This window comes from Myotis daubentonii, chromosome 5 (genome assembly GCF_963259705.1).
Source record: "Myotis daubentonii chromosome 5, mMyoDau2.1, whole genome shotgun sequence".
Lineage (NCBI taxonomy): Eukaryota > Metazoa > Chordata > Mammalia > Chiroptera > Vespertilionidae > Myotis > Myotis daubentonii.
In genome coordinates this window covers 88,571,673-88,588,698 of record NC_081844.1, presented here as the reverse complement: position 1 = coordinate 88,588,698, position 17,026 = coordinate 88,571,673, and the positions used below count along the sequence as shown (strand labels likewise).

The following is a 17,026-nucleotide window of genomic DNA, read 5'->3' as shown; positions in this document are numbered from 1 at the left end:
ACTTTCTAACCATCAACACTAATAAAAGAGAAAAATGGTAATTGGCGTACGATGATACCCTTTTCATTGGCTAATCAGGGCTATATGCAAATTAACTGCCAACTATGATTGGCAGTTAACTGTCAACAAGATGGCGGTTAATTTGCATATGTAGGCACAATGCAGGGAGGCGAAAGGGAAAGCAGGAAGAAGCCCCCTGCCACTGACAGTGATCGGAAACCCAGGGGGGAGCTAAGAGCTGGGGGGCAGGGCAAAGGCGGCCCTGGGGCCGCCTTTGCCCTGCCCCCCAGCCATGATCGGAGAATCAGGTGCCTTTTTCGCCCTGGCCAGTGATAGCAGGAAGTAGGGGTGGAGCCAGCGATGGGAGCTGGGCACGGTCAAAGCTGGCAGTCCCGGGAGCTAGGGGTCCCTTGCCTGGGCCTAAAGCGGAGCCCACGATCGTGGGGCTGCTGCAGCTGCGGGTCCCCGCTGCCCGAGCCAGACGCCTCAGGCCTGGTCAAGGGGCCGATCCGGTGATTGGTGATCAGAGCGTGATGAGGGTCAACTCCTCTGGCTGAGGCATCAGGCCTGGGTGGGGGGCTGAGCCGGGGATTGGGGGGATATGATGGTCCCCTTGCCCAGGCCTGAAGCCTGGGTCAGAGGCGTCAGGCTTGGGCGAGGGGTGGAGCAAGCGATCAGAGGGAGATGGGGGTCCCCTGCCCAGGCATTATTCCTGGGCCAGAGGCCTCAGGCCTGGGCGGGGGCCAGAGCCAGTGATCAGGGGGAGATGGGGGTCCCCTGTCCAAGCCTGACACCTCTGGCAGAGGCGTCAGGCCTGGGCAAGGGGCCGATCAGGCGATCAGAGGGTGATGGGGGTCTACGCCTCTGGCTGAGGCATCAGGCCTGGGCAAGGGGCAGAGCCAGCAATCGGAGGGGTCTGGGAGTCCCCTGCCCAGGCCTGACGCCTGGGCCAGAGTCATCAGGCCTGGGCTGGGGGCAGAACCAGTGATGGGGGGAAATGAGGGTCCCCTGCCCGGGCCTGACACCTCTGTCAGAGGCGTCAGGCCTGGGCAAGGGGCTGATCCTGCGATTGGAGGGTGATGGGGGTCAACGCCTGAGGGCTCCCAGTATGTGAGAGGGGGCAGGCTGGGCTGAAGGACACTTCCCCCCACACACACCCAGTTCACGAATTTCGTGCACCGGGCCCCTAGTTAAGTATAATGTAAGCTGTAGGTTTTTCATAGATGCCCTTTATCAGCTAAAATAGTTTGTCTATTGTTAGTTTTCTTATGTAAATTTTTATCTTGAATGAGTGTTGGACTTTGTTAAGTGCTTTTTATTCATCTATTGAAATAATCATGTAGTTTGTCCTTCATTCTATCAATATGGTGTATCAAATTTTCTGTTGTCAAACCAAACCTGCATTCCTAAAATAATTCCTACTTTGTCATGGTTTTCTTCTTTTATGTTCACTAATATATTGTTTAAAATACTTCCATCTCTCTTTACGAAGGATATTTGTCAGTTTTCCCTGTACTTGTGATGTCTTCCTTTGGATTTTGTATTGGAATAACACTGGCTTCATTTAGAATGAGCTGGTAAGGTAACCTACTTCTCTATTTCCTGAATGAGTCTGTAAAGATTGGTATCATTTCTTCTTTCAATATCTGAGGAAAACCACAAATGTAGTCATCTAGATCTGGTATTTTCTTATGGATTTAATTACTTTACTTGCTATAGGTCTATTTGATCTATTTCTTCTTGGGTTCATTTTTAATAATTTCTTTCTTTTGAGAAATTTGTCCATTTCATCTCAGCTGTCCACTTTTATGGCATAAATGTGTTCATAATATTCCATTATAATCCTCATGATTTCTCTAAGATATATATTTACACTGCATATGTCATTCCTGATTTTGGAAATTTTTGTTTATTCTTTCTTTCCTAAGTCAATTTACCTAAAGGTTTTTCAGCTTGTTAATCTTTTCAAAGAACCAATTTTTAGACTTGATTTATAATTATTTTTTTATTCCTTATGTTTTGTACTTCATTAATTCCTGCTCTAATCTTTATATCCCTTCTGTTTGCTTGGGGTTTCATTTGCTCTTTCCCCCTCTATCTTTCTATATGTGGAAGCTCAGATTATTAAAATGTTACCGTTTTCCATGGATATGGAATCCATGATACAGAGGACTAAGTAAGGGACTTGAGCATCTGTGGATTTTGGTATCTGTGAAATCCCCCATGGATACTGAGGTATGACTGTATACTACTTTAGCTAAAACCTGTTAACTCTTGAGTTACTGTGTTTTTTGTTATATTCAGTTCAAATTATGTTGTTTTTTTAAAAAACAAAAAACAAAAACAAAACACAACACACTGATTTGAGAGAAAGGGAGAGGAAGAGAGAGATAAAATCATCAATGATGAGAGAGAATTATCAATTGGCTGCCTCTTGCACACCTTCTACTGGGGATTGAACCTACCACCCAGGCATGTAGAATGGGGAATTGAACTGTGACCTCATGGTTCATAGGCTGATGCTCAACCACTGACCAGCACTGGTTGGGCTCAAGTTATGTTTTAATTTCTGTCATGTTGTTTCTTTGATCCTTCAGTTATTTGGAAATTTCCATAATTTATTTTTCTTGGGGGTTTTGTATTTAATTCTGTTGTGATCAGACAACAAACTGTATAATTTTAATTACTTTTAATTTATTGAGATATGTTTTATATCCTATTATATTGTCTATCTGGAAGAATGTTCCACTGTTACTTGGAAAAAATGTATCTTCTGCAATCACTGGGGAAGCATTCTCTATTTTTCAGTTTAGGTTCAATTAACTGATAGTGTTCAAGTATTCCGTATCTTTGATGATATTCTGTCTAGTTGTTTATCAGTTTATGAGAGTAGAGTATTAAAGTTTCTAAACATTATTGTTGAATTACCTATTTTTTTTCTTTTAATCCTATTTGGGGCTTATTGATATTCTTGAATGTAAAGATCGTCTTCTCATCAAATTTGACACCATTGAGGTCATTACTTCTTCAAATAATTTTTTTATTTTTCTGTCTGGTCTATTTCTGATATTTCTATTGTATTCCTATTTGTATTGTCAGGCTTGCTGTTATCTCAAGGACTCAATGACTGTTCATTTTTCATCAATTTTTTTCTCTGTACTTCCACTGTTAATTTTGATTGATCTTTCTACAGGTCTAAAAGCTGCTTTTGAACTCTCTACTGAATTTTTCATTTGAGTTACTTTTTAGCTCTAGAATTCCCAGTTCTATCTATGTATCTGTATACTACTTTTCCAGAAACCCATGTCTTAAATTGTTATTAGAACTATTGTTCTAATCCAAATATATATTTTTTCACTGAAAATCTCGATTTGTTCACTCATTTTTATTATACTTTTTAAAGAAATCTTAAAATTTGGATTTATTTAGTATTTGAACACTTTAAGTAGCTGCTTCAAGTCTGTCGAATCTAATACCTGGAGGCAGTTTCCATTCACTTTTTTCTCCTGAAAAAGTGGGTCATACATCCCCATTACTTTTCATAGCTCATACTTTTGGTTGAAAACTAGACATTTTGGATAATATATTGCAATGATTCAGAATTAAGATTTTACTGTAAAATATTCCTGTTTTGTTTTTGTTTGTATCTTTGGGCCAAATCTCTGATTTCTTCCTGTTCCATAATATGCTGCTGTTGATGCGTCTGCTAAAAAATATTCTTAGTTTATTCTTAAGCATGGATTTCTAGGTTTTCCCCCCCTCTATCTGTATGACTTGTGGCAGACCAATGATTAGACACAGTTTGTGCTCCAATTCCTCAAGCCAGTGAGGCCTCTACCCTGTGCAGATGGACCCAGTGTGCACTGGGGAGGGCATTCAAAGATCAGGCCATTTTTGCATCTACTGCAGCGTTTGTTTTACACTGGGTTTTTTCATGTGTGTGTTTTCTAAGGGCTTGTGCACAGCCTTATAGTCAACCAGGACTATGTGAATTGCTCTGCTGCCAATGTGTGAGAACTCAGCCAGAAATATATTTGCCCCAACCATGCTACAACCTCGGGCCACCCCCCTTACTCTCAGTGAAGGTCAAGACTTATACCGAAAACATCTCTGAGTATGATTGTAGCCTACTACCCAAAATTAGGTAAACTACTTTCAACAATGACAGTGCTGACCCCCACATCCTGCCCTGCTTCGGTAGATCCTCCGCAACAAGGAAGCAACAGAGGTAAAATGTAGTCCTTATGCAAGAGCACTGCAGACTCCCACTGTTCTAATCCAAAGGTTAGCAGTTTTTCAAGCATAAACGCTTGTCAGATGGACACAGGTTGCTGCTCTTCAGTTTCCAGAGTGGTAATAATGATTGTTTTGTTCAGTTTGTTTAGATTTATAGTTGCCTTTTGGAGAAAAGATTTGCTGACCTCTTTATTCAGCCATAACCTGAAATGTGACCACTCAGGGTAATTGTCTGTTGATTCCTAAACCACATTAGAATACTTAAAAAGAGATAAGTATAGACTCATTTTACTTGTAAAAATAATTTCAAATTTCTAAATAAAATATTAACTTTCTAAATTCAATATTATATTTAAAATACATTATGATCAAGTATGATTTACCCTAAGAAAGAATAATAGTTTATCATTAGCAAATTTATTAAGAAATTTAATTCATTAGACTGAAAGAAAAAGTCAGAAAATTATTTCAATAGTTGAAGAGACTGAATTTGATAATGACCAAAACATATTCATAAGATTAAGGAAAGAAGGGAACTTCCTAAATGTGCCACAGTTTATGGAAAAAGCACCTATAGTCAATATTATACTTAATGGAGAAACTTTAGATGTATTCCCTTAAAATAGGGGAGAGAGGGTAGTTTGATGTTCATTATTATCACTACTGTGTAATAACTGAACTCTTAAATCCTAGCCAATAATATAAGGAAAGAAAAAGAAATAAGTGAGTGGTAAGATTGAAAGGAAAGTTATAAAATGTCTATTATCTGCTATTATATGCAGATAATGTAAGCAACTACCAAGAAATAATAGAATTAATAAATAAGTTATAAGAATGAACAGAAATTATCATAAAGTTGTTCAATATAAGATCAATCTATAGAAATCAATAGAATTTGTTTATACCAACAATAACCAGATAGAAATACCATAAACAACAAAATACCAATCAAAATAGCAATACATTTACAAATTTTCTAGGTATTAGCAAAAATTATAAAAATTCCTGCAAAGAATACTTTTAAATCTTAAAAAATACACAGAAAGTATAGAAATTAAGGAGAAAGTATTGTGTGCTTTTGATTTGAGCAAGATAATATTCTAAAAAGTGAATTTTACTCCAACTAACTTATAAATTCTTTGTATCCTAATCACATTGGTTCCTATACTCAATAGGGGCTTTCATAAATTCAGTAATATTTTTATTTCTAATAATTATGTGAAAAAACAACCTATACATAGGTAAATCACATTTGAAAAAAGTGAACTAAGACAGAAAACTTGCCTTATTAGTTATTAAAGCAATAAACTAATCTGAGCAGAATTGAGAACTCAAAAACACAAACACACACATATGAGCTTAATATCCTATAAACTTGCCAACCTAAATCAATGAGAAACACTGAATCAATCAATCAATCAATCAATCAATTAAAAACAAGTTTAGAATGGACTGAATACATTAGAAATTATGAAGAATTTGACTAGGATGATAGAAACAAAAATGGTGAAATGGAATCAAATTTGGATAAAATATTTTAGAGATTGCCAACAAGACTTATTTATGGATTGGATATTAGAGTTGGGAGGTGAAAGAATGGCAGCCTAGTGAACAAGAAATTGATGGTGCAAGAGACAGAGAATGTCTGTAGGAGGAAAATGCTTGAACAGGTAGAGTACCTTATTCTGAGAGGGAGTATCAAGGCTAATTTTTGATGGGAGGAATCTGATCAGAAAAGGTGGGTAGATTTTTCCCTTTTACAGCGGAGAGAGAAATAACAAAAACAAACACAGTGTAATTGCATGAATCCATTCAAACACTGAAAATAAAATCTAGACAGATGGCCAAACATTAATTGTCTTAATTTATAAGTAAGTAGTTTCTTAGAGAGCAAAACATGTAATCTTAAGAACTTTACTAGAGGTAAAAATTCTAACTCAGGCATAAAACGTTAACATTCTTAAAATTCTGTAATTTTATTTCTCAATAATTCTATTTGATGAAAATTCAGTAAATGTGTGTCTACAAATGAAAACATCTGACTTGTACTATTTTTTAAATAGTAGCTTTGTTAAGATTGGGATGTGTGTGTGTCATTTTTTGTCATTGCTTATATTTTGCATTTTTAAAAACCACTGATGTACCAGTTTTTCATAAAGGAAAAGGAGGAGAAGGAAGAGAATAAATCTTACAGAATGAGTCACTCTCTAAATGTGACAAACAAAGGTAGATTTGATTGTTACGAGTAAGATGTTCTGACCCACGGTGATTTTTTAGAATACAGAAGCAGGTCCTTTTTGCTCAGAAAAAGGATTTCAAATTGACTGAGTGGTGATTGTGTTATTGTTTTAAAAGTGAGACTGGCTGAGCCCAGCAAAGAATTTGACTAGACTTTCTGCGGAGGCTGAGGTTCTTAGACATTCTTAAGTAACACTGACAAGGAAGATGGTAGCTTAGTTAGAGTAGGGATGTTAAAGTAATTTGGGTGTGTCTGCCATGACTGATCATTTCCATTACTTGTTATACACAAAAGGAAGAAGAGGAAGAAGATATTGGAGAAGAAGCTAAATAGAAGGCCTGGAGTGGTATGAGTAGTTGTCAGGATACCTGGCAATATGCCCCACTTGTCAATAATTTATTGTGAGACATTTGTAGGTTAGAAATTTTCTTCAATCTGGATGTAGAATTTTTATTCTTTTGTTTGAATAAAATATTTTGTGTAAATTAAAAAATATAAAGTGAAATGGTTGTATGTTAGGTTGTATTTGTGCAGCTTATTTCATTTTATATCATTTTTTATTTTTTAAAAAAAGTTTTGTTTTGTTTTTTACCACTGAACATTTTCTTTTCTCAAACAAATATTGGCCTACATCCCAACCTGGAAATTAGATAAAGACAAACAACTCGAGTTAAATTAGAACTCTTCAGGTATTGGAAAAGATAGGCAATAGGAAGTAAAAGAAGAAAAGTAAAAGGAAATAAAATGAATCAAATGCCTGCTAGCACATGTTAAACACTGTAGCTGGCTTTTTAAACTTCGTTTCTCATTTGGTCCCACATTCCATTTCAAAGACGAAATAAATGAGACTGAGAAAGACATAAATGGTCCAAATGACAACAACAATAAATAAGAGCTCTGAAATTTGAATTGAGTTGTACAGTCCCATGAAGGCTCTTGTTGGAGCTAATACAGAACAGGAGGAATGAGAAGGGACTATGGAAGGCAGGCGTCACACTGACTTACTCCTCCTTTCAGTATCTGTCAGGCGCCCAAAATGTTTGCAGAGTTGGGTCATGGGTTGGGCCTATGGACTAGCTGTACTGGATATAGAGCCCATCCATGGACTAAACCATGTTCCCTCCTTTCTCAGTTGCCTTCACAACAGGTATGCTAGTAAGTAGGAAATAAATAATTCTACATAGAGTAAAACATAATCTTGAAAGCAAATATGGTAAATTGACTCCAAATAGTCTCTTACCTTTGCGGGGGCAGTGGGTCCAGTGGCTCTTGCTAAATGTGTGGCCCTTTTCTGGGTTTTGGCTTCTTTTTCCCTGGAAGAGAGCAAGAAATAGCATAGCTTAGACATACCTGCCCAACTTTTAAGGATAACAGCATACATGGTGAACTTAATTCTGACTGTGCTCCTCAACCCAGTCTGGCAGATCCAGAAATGAGCAGGGGTACCATAAATCTCTTCTCAGTACTGAAAAGTATCTCAAACATGGTTCTATTGGCAGCAAGAATCTATGCGTTTAACTGCACAGCAGATTATTCCCCCCTTAAATACTTCCAACATCCCAGTGGTTACCAACTTTAAAGCCGTCTGTACCATTGTTGGAATGCTCTCTTTGAAAAACTGTATTATTGACTGAGTACTATTCCACTGTGTAACTGTACCACAGCTTTTTAAAAAATATATATTTTATTGATTTTTTTACAGAGAGGAAGAGAGAGGGAGAGAGAGAGACAGTTAGAAACATCGATGAGAGAGAAACATCGATCAGCTGCCTCCTGCACACTCCCTACTGGGGATGTGCCCGCAACCAAGGTACATGCCCTTGACTGGAATCGAACCTGAGACCCTTCAGTCCGCAGGCTGATGCTCTATCCACTGAGCCAAACCGGCCAGGGCAAGTACCACAGCTTTTTTATCCACGCATCTACTGATGGGCACTTGGGATGCTTCCGAATCTTGACTATTGTTAATACCGCTGCAGTGAACATAAGGGTGATTATTCTTTTAAATTAGTAGGAAATCCTACCTGTTGCAACAGCATGGATGGGCCTGAAGAGTATTATGCTAAGTGAAATAAGCTGGTTGAAGAAAGACAAATACCAGATGATTTCACTTACATGTGGAATCTAATGACCAAAGTAAACTAACAAATAGAAACAGACTCATAGGTGTTAGAGGGGAAGGGTAGGGGAGAACTGGGTAAAAAAGGTAAATGGATTGAGGGGAAAAAACCTTATAGACAGACAACAGTGTGGTCATTATCAGAGGAAAATGGAGGTGGGGGGAGGTAGAAGAGTTATGGTAAAGGGGGGATAAATGGTGATGGAAGAAGATTTGACTTAGGGTGGTGAATATAAAATACAATATACACAGGATGTATTATAAAAGTGTATACCTTAAACTTATATAATTTTATTAACCAATATCACCCCAATAAATTCAATTTTTAAAAAAAGGAAAAGAAAAAGAAAAAGAAAGACCATATTCTTAATGTGTAAAAATCTGCCTTCCTGTTTTGGACCCAGTTCCAACCTCTGAGGACCCATAGGACAACTTTAGAAATTTGAAGATAGTGTTTATGCCTCATACAGTCTCCTTCTTTCCAGGTTAAAAAAAAAATTTATTCCAACTTATTTATATAGGTAATAAATATAATAATGGAGTGAGTGGCTTCAAAGGGATAAACTGCCTTATGTGTCTTAAGGCATTTTATATTTGTTTTAAATTAGTTTTCAGTAAACTTATTATTTCGTAGTATCGGTCTACTATCAAAACTTCTAATGAAACAAGAACGAAACTTTATGGTAAATAATAGACTTGCTGGTTTACATTCAGCTTCCAAGAGAATAAGAAAGGGTTCTTCAACCTTCCCTGGGCCTCACCCCACTCGACATCTTGCCCTGCCTTCCCTCATCTTCCCACAGTCTCTTCTTTAGGCTTCACTATGTGAAGTGACCAGAACTTCATTATGTCAATATTATTGACTATGTCAAATTAAATCCCTTGACACATACCAGGCTGGCATTTAAAAAGCTAATTATCTTAAACAGGTAAGCTTAGTTATTGGCTTGATACCAGTGTTGAAGTTTGGATGTTGGTCAGAAATTGAGAATGACCTCCCTGTTCAAAAACAAATGAGGACACTTTGATTGGAGGTTTTGCAATTGATAGCTCAAGCCATCTTCTACTTCTGAGGTGTCACTGGAGAGAAGGAAGTCAAGTTAAGAAGCATTGCGTAGATGTTGGTTAACTTCCTGGATACTAATTCTTTCTGAATTGCAGGTAATTGCAAGATATAATTAACTTTTTAATCCATCTCATTTTAGCATAATCCCAAATGTCTGAAGACACTGGCAGGTCACGGAGTCAGGGTGTATCCTGCTGAAATTCTTCTCCTGGTTGGCTGCCACACGAAAAGTTTGACTTCATTCCCAAGGGGCTTTTCTCCATCCCTAAGGTTCAATAGGATCAGGTCTTAACAGGCCCACGGAATCTGACTTTCTTTCTTAAATTAATTTTTCAGAGCCAGGAAACTCAAATTGGAATTACATCCTCAAAAGATTATTAAATTTTACATAAGGTATTCATGCTGGGCCCTCTGGGTGTTTTGGAATACCATATGTTTGATGATTCAACCTTTCCAGGTGGGTGGCATTTACCCAACTTTATCTGATGAGAGATGCCAGAGTGATCTACAAACTATTTTTATTTAACCATTTAGATTTAGAAAGACATATTTGCCAAGAAATAAAAAGAATATGCCCTGACCGGTTTGGAAAAAAAAATACATTTACTAGTTCAGAGATCAGCCGGTATCTCAAACACCTGGAAGAGAACCTTTACTCACAGTATCATTTTGCATGTGGCGCATTTGTTGAGGAACATTATTCCATCAGGGCTCTGAAGAAGTTTTTTATCCTGGGAACAGAACAGCTTCCCATTTTTCATCAATACCCGAAATTCACTGCACGCATCCTAAGGGAAAGATGAAAAAAGTTGTGTTTACTGAAACCTTATCAAAGCAAGACCTTCTAAGAAAAACTTCCTTGAACGATATTACTTAATAGCCACCACCCCTTTTATATAGAAGACGCTCACTCAGTTGTTATAAATAATACAAACAAAAACAGTGACTCTGTATATTGTATAATGTCTATTGGAGATGCAAATTCACCTAATAAGCATTCATCTAAAACAATTAGTGGAATGGAAAGAACAAGAAACTGGGAATCAAAAAACTTTATATTTCATGGTTCTCACAAGTCCAATAGCCTTAGCAAATTAATTTCTCAAAGGCTTACTTACTCTATCAATAAAAATCAGGGGTTATAAATATATACATTTCATAGGTCTTCTGAGGATGAAACATAACATGTAAAAAGCCCTCAAAGAATGTCTGATGCTTATAGATATTTAATAAGTCGAATTTCTTTCCCTCCTCTTCCTCCTCCTTTATTATTATTGTTTTGTTTTTGTTGCTGTTGTCATTATTATTGGAAAATATGCTGATGGCACATATAAAACATCTAGCACACAGTGGGTCATCATGTGCTGTAAGAAGGGCTTTGAAAAGTTGCTGGAGGACTGGGACACAGTGTGTGAATTGGACGCTGTGAAGAGCCTCTGCCGTGTCAGCAAAGGATGTACCCAAGACACCAACTCCCGGAAGTGTTAACAGTTGTTCAATTAAAAAGTGGAAAACAAGTTAAAAGTTGAATGAAAGGACTCCTTGGTCATATATGTTTGGAAAACATATTTATAGACTAGCTCCTCTTCTGAAATGAAATTAACCTCAGATCCAACTAACTGACTTACTAGTAAAAGCTAACAAAGCTGCAGTTTCCAGGCCCTTCACTATCACATCTTTGGGGAGGCTTAGTTGTTCTATATTTATTAGTTAGTTAGTTAGTTAGTTAGTTAGTTAGTTTATATTTTTTGTATATTCTCTGGAACTACTATTTTACTATTCTGTGTGATATCCTTCAAGACATGGAGTGCTATGCTTGGTTTTGGCTTTCTTTTTGTTAAATGCAGACGGCAGCACTGTACCAACTTTAGGGAGGAGAGGGGAAATTATTCTGAATAATATTTTACCAGGTACTGCAAATGTACCATTAATTTTAAGCTCCTAAAAAGACTGAGTGACATACAGTTCTCCAATAAAATACATTGAATTAAGAAATGCATGAAAAGAAAGAACCCTCACTTTTAAAGATCTGTCCACTGTCCTTATTTCCACCTATTCTATTATTTAAAATGCTTTCTATTCTCTATTAGTTTTGCAAATCCACTGGCTCTTTAGAGCAAGTCTTTAAAATCTAAGTTTTTCCTTTGCAAAAGAAATAAAATCTTGCTTTGAGATGCTTGCATCAGAAAAAAAATTAAATCGAGTCTTTGCTCCAACTCCAACAATACAACCTCTTCCAAAGGATTAATTATGGAATTCTTTTCAGCTTCCTATATCTTTACAATAATTATTCAATCAATCAATAAACACTTATGAAATTGCTTTGCCAGGTACCATAGATATAACAGTATATAGAGAAATCCTTGTTTACATGTTGGTTACCACCTAGTGGGTAATGATGTATTTAACCTAGCCTCTTAAACATAGAGGCAGTTGAAAATGATTAATGGTGGGAAAAAAATGGTAACTAAATAATGTAAGAGACCATCCCTGTGAAATTTTGCGAAGGACAACCTACTGAAATATCTCTAAATTTATGGTCACCACCCAGTGATCTTATCTGAGTAGCACAGTAATAATTTCTGACAATAGACTGACATGTGGGCCTCTGAGATCTGTGTCTGGTCTTTAATTTTATAGTATCTTATGCCAGCATTGCAAGTTACTGCTTAGCATGCCAGATATAAATGATTCTATAAAATCTAAGTAGAAACTTTGTCATATAATCAGAGAAGACCCTGGCGTCTTTGTAATAGAAATACATCCCTATAGTCTTGGCCGGGTAGCTTAGAGCATCGCCCCAATACACCAAGGTTTGAATTTGATTCCCCATCAGGGCACATACAAAAAGCAACCAATGACTGCATAAATAAGTGGAACAGCTAATAAATGCTTCGCTCTCTCTTCCAAAAAGATCAATCAATCAATCAATAATAATAAAAGAAATACATCCCTTGTGAGGTAGGTCTTAAAGTATTTAAAACAAGATTCATGATAACACTGGAATAAAGCTTTAAGTAGTTTTTAGCAATCAATTGAATAAGAACATTGTCAATCAGGATATTCCTGAATCAGACTTCTCTAATGTCAAAATTAGATGAGCCCCTAATTCCTACAAAGACCCACTCTTTTTTTCTTCTTTTTTTCAAATGAACAACTCAGGCCTAGAAAATAGGTTAAAAAACTTGTTCTCAATGTTTAACTAGTTAAGATGAGATTCAACACTATCTTTATGAAACAGAAAAAGGCTGTAAAAATTGAAAGCAGTGGTTGGGTTTTTCTTTGGGGAAAATATAATATATTCCCAATTACCATAATAAAGAGGGTTTTGAAATAGGAGCCAATCTAGACCAAAAAGGCATGGGGAGGTGGGGGGTGGGGGGAGGTGAAATCCCAGCCACTGTTTACTTGCAGGCTTTGGCTCGCTTTGTTTGGTTATTGTTGCTCTTGTTTGTGTTTTCCCCAAAGTCCAGGAAAACGGGAGCCCTCAAGGGCCAAGCTCTTTCTGTTTCTGTCAGTGGCTGCTTTACAGCCCATTGTCTCCCATTGTCCCTCCCCAGACATCATAATACAATGTCCCAGGGAGTTGGCATTATTCCTTGTCTGTGTTAGAGCACGAACAAGGTTGCTTTGGCTTTCTAATGACCCTCTGTGATGACAAATATAAGCACATGGTAGAGATCCTTGCAGTTACTACAGGACTTTTCCATGCTGCTCTGGCTCATGTTTATAACTTTCAACAAGTTACTGACGGAGCTTGAAAAATAAAATTCCCAGCACCGCAAGGAAGACTAAATCAATAGTTATCATTTCTGACAAAATATCCAAGGACTGTGGTCAGAAACATTTCCAGAGAAATAATTACTTCTTGGTGTGTTTCTTGCTTATTCCAACATGAGAGGTGGCTAACTTTAGGTTTTTGATGTTTTAGTGAAATAGAGTTTAAAGCCATAAAAAGTATCAGTGCAGAATTGGATATATCCACTGGAAATCACCGCCCATTGTCATAAACTCTAAAAACAACTTATGGCTTCCTGAAAAATGAAGTTTGCACAATACCCTTATTTTTACCACTATGCAACATCCCAGTGAGCAAGCTTTTTAATTTCCCCAAATATAGCCTTTTCCTTTTCTACTCTACCATACCACTCTATTTAAACTATAGAGGATTCTCCACTTCTCCTTAATCAGCAAACAGATGAAATAATAGAGAGTATGATGAAATTCTCTAGAACATTCCAGGAAAAAATTTCTTTTGAAAAATTGTTATAATAAAATATAGCAAGAGAGTATTTTACCATGGTTCTAATAGTTTCATTGTAGAAAGGGTGGTGTTTTTTTTTTAACTGTTTTAGTATCTTAATATTTATGACTTTTGGGAGATGTAGTAAATATTTGCTAAATACATAGCACTGTTTTAAGTGCTGAATTAATGGCATAGTTGTGTGTGGGGTGTGTGTGTGTGTGTGTGTGTGTGTGTGTGTGTGTGTGCATGTAACTGGCCCTTTTAAATTTTTTTCCAGATATATAAAATGATTAACTTCTATAGAAAACAATTCTTTTAGCTCTCAAACAAAAGGCCTCTAAGAAAGAGGTAGTAGAGAGGGTCTTTGCCATCACGAATGCTTCTGCCTGGTCTGCTTTAAATTGAAAAAACATCTTCCTGACCTTCCCCACCACCTTTACACCCGTTAGCTTCAGGGAGAACTTACCTGACTATCCCAAGAAGAACTAATACCACCTCCATCCCCAGAAATTCATATCTTCCATCCTCCTGTATTTTTCTCCTAAGACTAATCTTTATTAATGTACTATATGTTTTTACTAATTTACTAATTGATTTGTCTGTTTTCCTCCACTGAGATGTAAGCTCCATTACAGAATGGTTCTTGTCTTTCTCCTTTACTTTTTAATATCTCCAGCATCTCAAACAAGGTCTGATTCATAATACATGCTCAATAAATATTTATTGAATGAAGTATGTACACTGACATTATATAAGATACAGCCAACCCCCTTTTAACATAATAATCACAAGAAAACTAATTTCTGCTTCCTGTGTGTGTTTTAGCTGTTAAACAGAACAATACTAATTCACTGGTGTGTTTGTGGAATTTTTTTAAAAAATATATTTTATTGATTTTTTACAGAGAGGAAGGAAGAGAGACAGAGCCAGAAACATCGATGAGAGAGAAACATCGATCAGCTGCCTCCCGCACATCTCCCACTGGGGATGTGCCCGCAACCCAGGCACATGCCCTTGCCCGGAATCGAACCTGGGACCCTTCAGTCCGCAGGCCAACGCTCCATCTACCGAGCCAAACCGGCTCCCGCTGTTTGTGGAATTTTAAAGCACTCCTATAGCATGGTAGATCCCCTCTTGCTCACACCCATTATTATTAATACAGTGATATGTGTGTGTCTGAGATTCATGCCTTAATTCATTTAGACCTGCTTCTGTGTTTTTAGCAAAAGCTATTAGCCCCTATCAGTATAATGTGCCTGCATTATTAACATCAAGGTGTTGGCCAGGAAACATTTTTCTTTAGAGATCTTGGAATGAATTCAATGAACAGAAAAAGCAGGACTAACCTGATTTTCATTCATACTGGCAGCATCTGGAACACAAAAACACACAAAAAACAAAGTTAAAGGGATCTAAAATATTTAATAAGTAAAAGAAAAAATTTGATTAGTGCAGTTCCTTATTCACTTTACTGGAAATATGTTAGAAAACCACAAATTATTTTTGAACACATTGAAATGAAATGAGGGAATGGCCACAGGAGATCAGTGTATACACTCAGAAAGGTCCAATTACTTTAGAAAATAATAATGATATGTTTCCTGACCCCCTCAAAATATCTAATTTCTAAAATCCTTTCATTAGTAGAGTATTTCAGACCTCTTTTAAAATGATAACCTAAATATCAATTATATCATAACAATTACAATTTGAAAGTATAATGTAGCAGAAAGTTTAGATCATATATACACATAAAATTAAATTTTCTGAATTCTGGTTACATTGCATCCTTATGACAGCTACAAAAATTAGAGATATGATAAAAATTAAGTTTAATTAAAATCACAGACTACATTATACTCCATCAATATGAGACACCTTTTTGCACCAACACATTTATCCTAGAAAAGTGGGCATCATTTGTGCGTAATGTTTAAAACTCCATCTAGGGTTTCCTTTTAAACCATGTAAATGCTTCACAGCAAGATAGCTCTAAGCAATCTGTATTCCCTCCAAGTTCAAGTAGCAAATGCAGAAACCTACCTCTGAGCTCCCACAAAAGTCCCTTCCCCTTTATAAGAAGTGCCTTTAATCCATTTAGCACAAATAAAATATGCTAGAGGGTACTACTGCTTTAAAATAAGAATAGATGATTGAATTTAAATTGTTAATATTTTTATAAATATGCTATTAAATATATATGCCTATATATAAAACATACATTGGAGTTTTAAATATCTATTATATACATAATTCCTATAAGTATGAATTGATATGCTTGCTAAGAGGGTCATATCAAGAAGAATCCACTAGCTTTTTAGTACTAATGTAGAATTGCTGGAATGATTTCTCATGGATAAAATTCAGAATATCTCAAACTCCTTGCCATTTCTAAAGATAACAACATCGTTATAAAGCCACATATATAATTCTTTAAAGCTCTGTGTCTAGCAAGATATTTTAGGATTACATAGATTTATGTAATCTTGAATACTAAGTATGGGCAGGGGGAGGGAGACCAGTCTCTCCCCAGGGCTTTCTGGTTTGTGGCAAGAGGCTTAGATTACATGCAAATTGCTTACCTTGTATGAGGCAAAGAGCCAGGCTCAGAAGTACTGGCACCGTGGTTATCTTCATGATGAAGATGATGTAAGCTGGTTATAATTCTGCTCCGTGCATTGCTCACCAGCTTGTGCTCGAGGACTGAACCCATGGCGATGCAGCTTACTTTATATATACCTGATGACACACACCCACCCACAACAGCCAACGTTACAAAACCAGTTGTTCAAGGTCGTGCTAGACTTAAGATACCACATCAATTTAGCTTCTTCCATCCTTTAGGATCCTGTCAAGGGGGCAGATTTGAACAGATAATGTCTGCTTCCAAAGTAATTCTAAAAGAAGACAGATCGGTTGCACTACCAGTCACGTAAACACTGAAAGATTTCACCACATCTGGAGAAAGCTGCTTTATAGTAAGAGAAGCAAGGATTCTTGTTGCTTCCATCCACAGATGTCTCCATTCAGTGTCACATACTCGTATATAAGTTAGAGTTGAATGATCCTAAAAGATAACCCTGGAAAGTTCTAGCATTGAATACGTGGGGAAACAGAAAC

At 36.9% G+C, this 17,026-nt stretch overlaps 1 protein-coding gene across 4 annotated transcripts in view; it reads right to left on the bottom strand.

The window, feature by feature from the left end:
- The window catches only part of SPINK5 (serine peptidase inhibitor Kazal type 5), a 73,805-nt gene extending 57,177 nt beyond the window's left edge, over positions 1 to 16,628 (bottom strand). For all 4 annotated transcript variants that reach the window (XR_009453092.1, XM_059698802.1, XM_059698803.1 and 1 more), the window contains exons 1-4: positions 16,489 to 16,628; positions 15,253 to 15,278; positions 10,321 to 10,448; positions 7,716 to 7,788 (exon numbers count right to left, since the gene is read on the bottom strand). Coding sequence is in view for 3 of the 4 variants with exons in the window: in XM_059698802.1 (XP_059554785.1) it covers positions 7,716 to 7,788; positions 10,321 to 10,448; positions 15,253 to 15,278; positions 16,489 to 16,543 (282 nt within the window). In the remaining variant the exon portion in view is untranslated. The remainder of the gene's footprint in view (positions 1 to 7,715; positions 7,789 to 10,320; positions 10,449 to 15,252; positions 15,279 to 16,488) is intronic.
- Between the last annotated feature and the right edge of the window lie 398 nt (positions 16,629 to 17,026).